Source organism: Bison bison, unplaced genomic scaffold (assembly GCF_000754665.1).
Source record: "Bison bison bison isolate TAMUID 2011002044 unplaced genomic scaffold, Bison_UMD1.0 scf7180017864524, whole genome shotgun sequence".
NCBI lineage: Eukaryota > Metazoa > Chordata > Mammalia > Artiodactyla > Bovidae > Bison > Bison bison.
In genome coordinates this window covers 1632354-1633703 of record NW_011495075.1, presented here as the reverse complement: position 1 = coordinate 1633703, position 1350 = coordinate 1632354, and the positions used below count along the sequence as shown (strand labels likewise).

General features: G+C 49.7%; 1 protein-coding gene across 1 annotated transcript in view; it reads left to right on the top strand.

Annotated features, from left to right (window-relative positions):
• The window catches only part of CAMSAP2 (calmodulin regulated spectrin-associated protein family, member 2), a 98926-nt gene that overhangs the window by 90643 nt on the left and 6933 nt on the right, over nucleotides 1–1350 (top strand). Inside the window, exon 13 of the mRNA XM_010831073.1 lies at nucleotides 119–339. Within this exon, the coding sequence (XP_010829375.1) occupies nucleotides 119–339 (221 nt within the window). The remainder of the gene's footprint in view (nucleotides 1–118; nucleotides 340–1350) is intronic.

Genomic DNA, 1350 nt, shown 5'->3' with positions numbered 1-1350 from the left:
CTCGCACGCTCACTGCCCCTCACCTCTCTTCACGCATGCTCACCCCACCTCACACGCACTCGCCGCCCCTGGCCGCCCCCGTACGTGCACAGTAAGCGGCCCGCCCGCTCCTCTCCAGGCGCAGGACGGAGGAGGAGCGGCAGAAGAAGGAGGACGAGCGGGCGCGCCGTGAGTTCATCCGGCAGGAGTACCTGCGGCGCAAGCAGTTGAAGCTCATGGAGGACATGGACAGCGTCCTCAAGCCCCGGCCTCAGGTGGCCCGGCAGAAGAAGCAGCGGCCCAAGTCCATCCACAGGGACCACCTCGAGTCCCCCAAGACGCCCGTGAAAGGTCCCCCAGGTAACGGGCGCATGGTGAGGTGGCTTAGAACAGACCCCAGCTCGGCAGTGGCACAGAGGCGCGGGGGGCTCTGAACTGGGCAGGAAAGCTTCCTTCGAGTGGAGCCTGTTACGCGTGCGTGCATATGGCCAACAGCACTCTCAAGTGCTCACATCCAGCCTGAACATGAGCCCAGTGCGTGCTCGCCCTCACATACCATCTCCCTGGGTTGTCACTATAGTTATTCTGAAACTGAAGGAAAATAATGTAACACTGACTATTTAAAGAGAACTGTTAAAAAAAATAAAATAGACATAGAAAACAGATGCCAGAGGGTAATGGGGTAAGTGTTAGGATGTTGGGGTTAACATATATACATGACTATATATGAGTCAGATAACAAGAACTTAGTGTACAACACAGGGAACTATAATGGGAAAGAATATGGAAAAGAGGTGTGTGTGTGTGTGTGTGTGTAACTGAATCACTTTCCTAATACCAGAAGCTAACACAGCATTGTAAATTAACTATACTTCAATTTAAAAAGTAAAGAGAACTCCACCTTTTGTAGTCAGTGAAAATTTTTGATACCTAGTATTGGCCAAAATTAACAAATTGATTTGCTACCTGGGAATTCAGTTCACTTGCTCAGTTGTGTCCGACTCTTTGTGACCCCGTGGACTTCCCTGGCCATTACCAACTCCTGTAGCTTGCTCAAACTCATGTCCATCTCATCCTCTGTCATCCCCTTCTCCCTCCTTCAGTCTTTTCCAGCATCAGGGTCTTTTCCAGTGAGTCAGTTCTTCGCATCAGGTGGCCAAAGTATTGGAGTTTCAGCATCAGTCCTTCCAGTGAATATTCAGGAGTGATTTCCTTTAGGATGGACTGGTTGGATCTCCTTGATGTCCAAGAGACTCTCAGGAGTCTTCTCCAATACCACAGTTCAAAAGTATCAGTTTTCTTTATAGTCCAACTCTCACATCCACACATGACTACTGGAAAAACTATAGCTTTGACTAGACGGACCTTTGT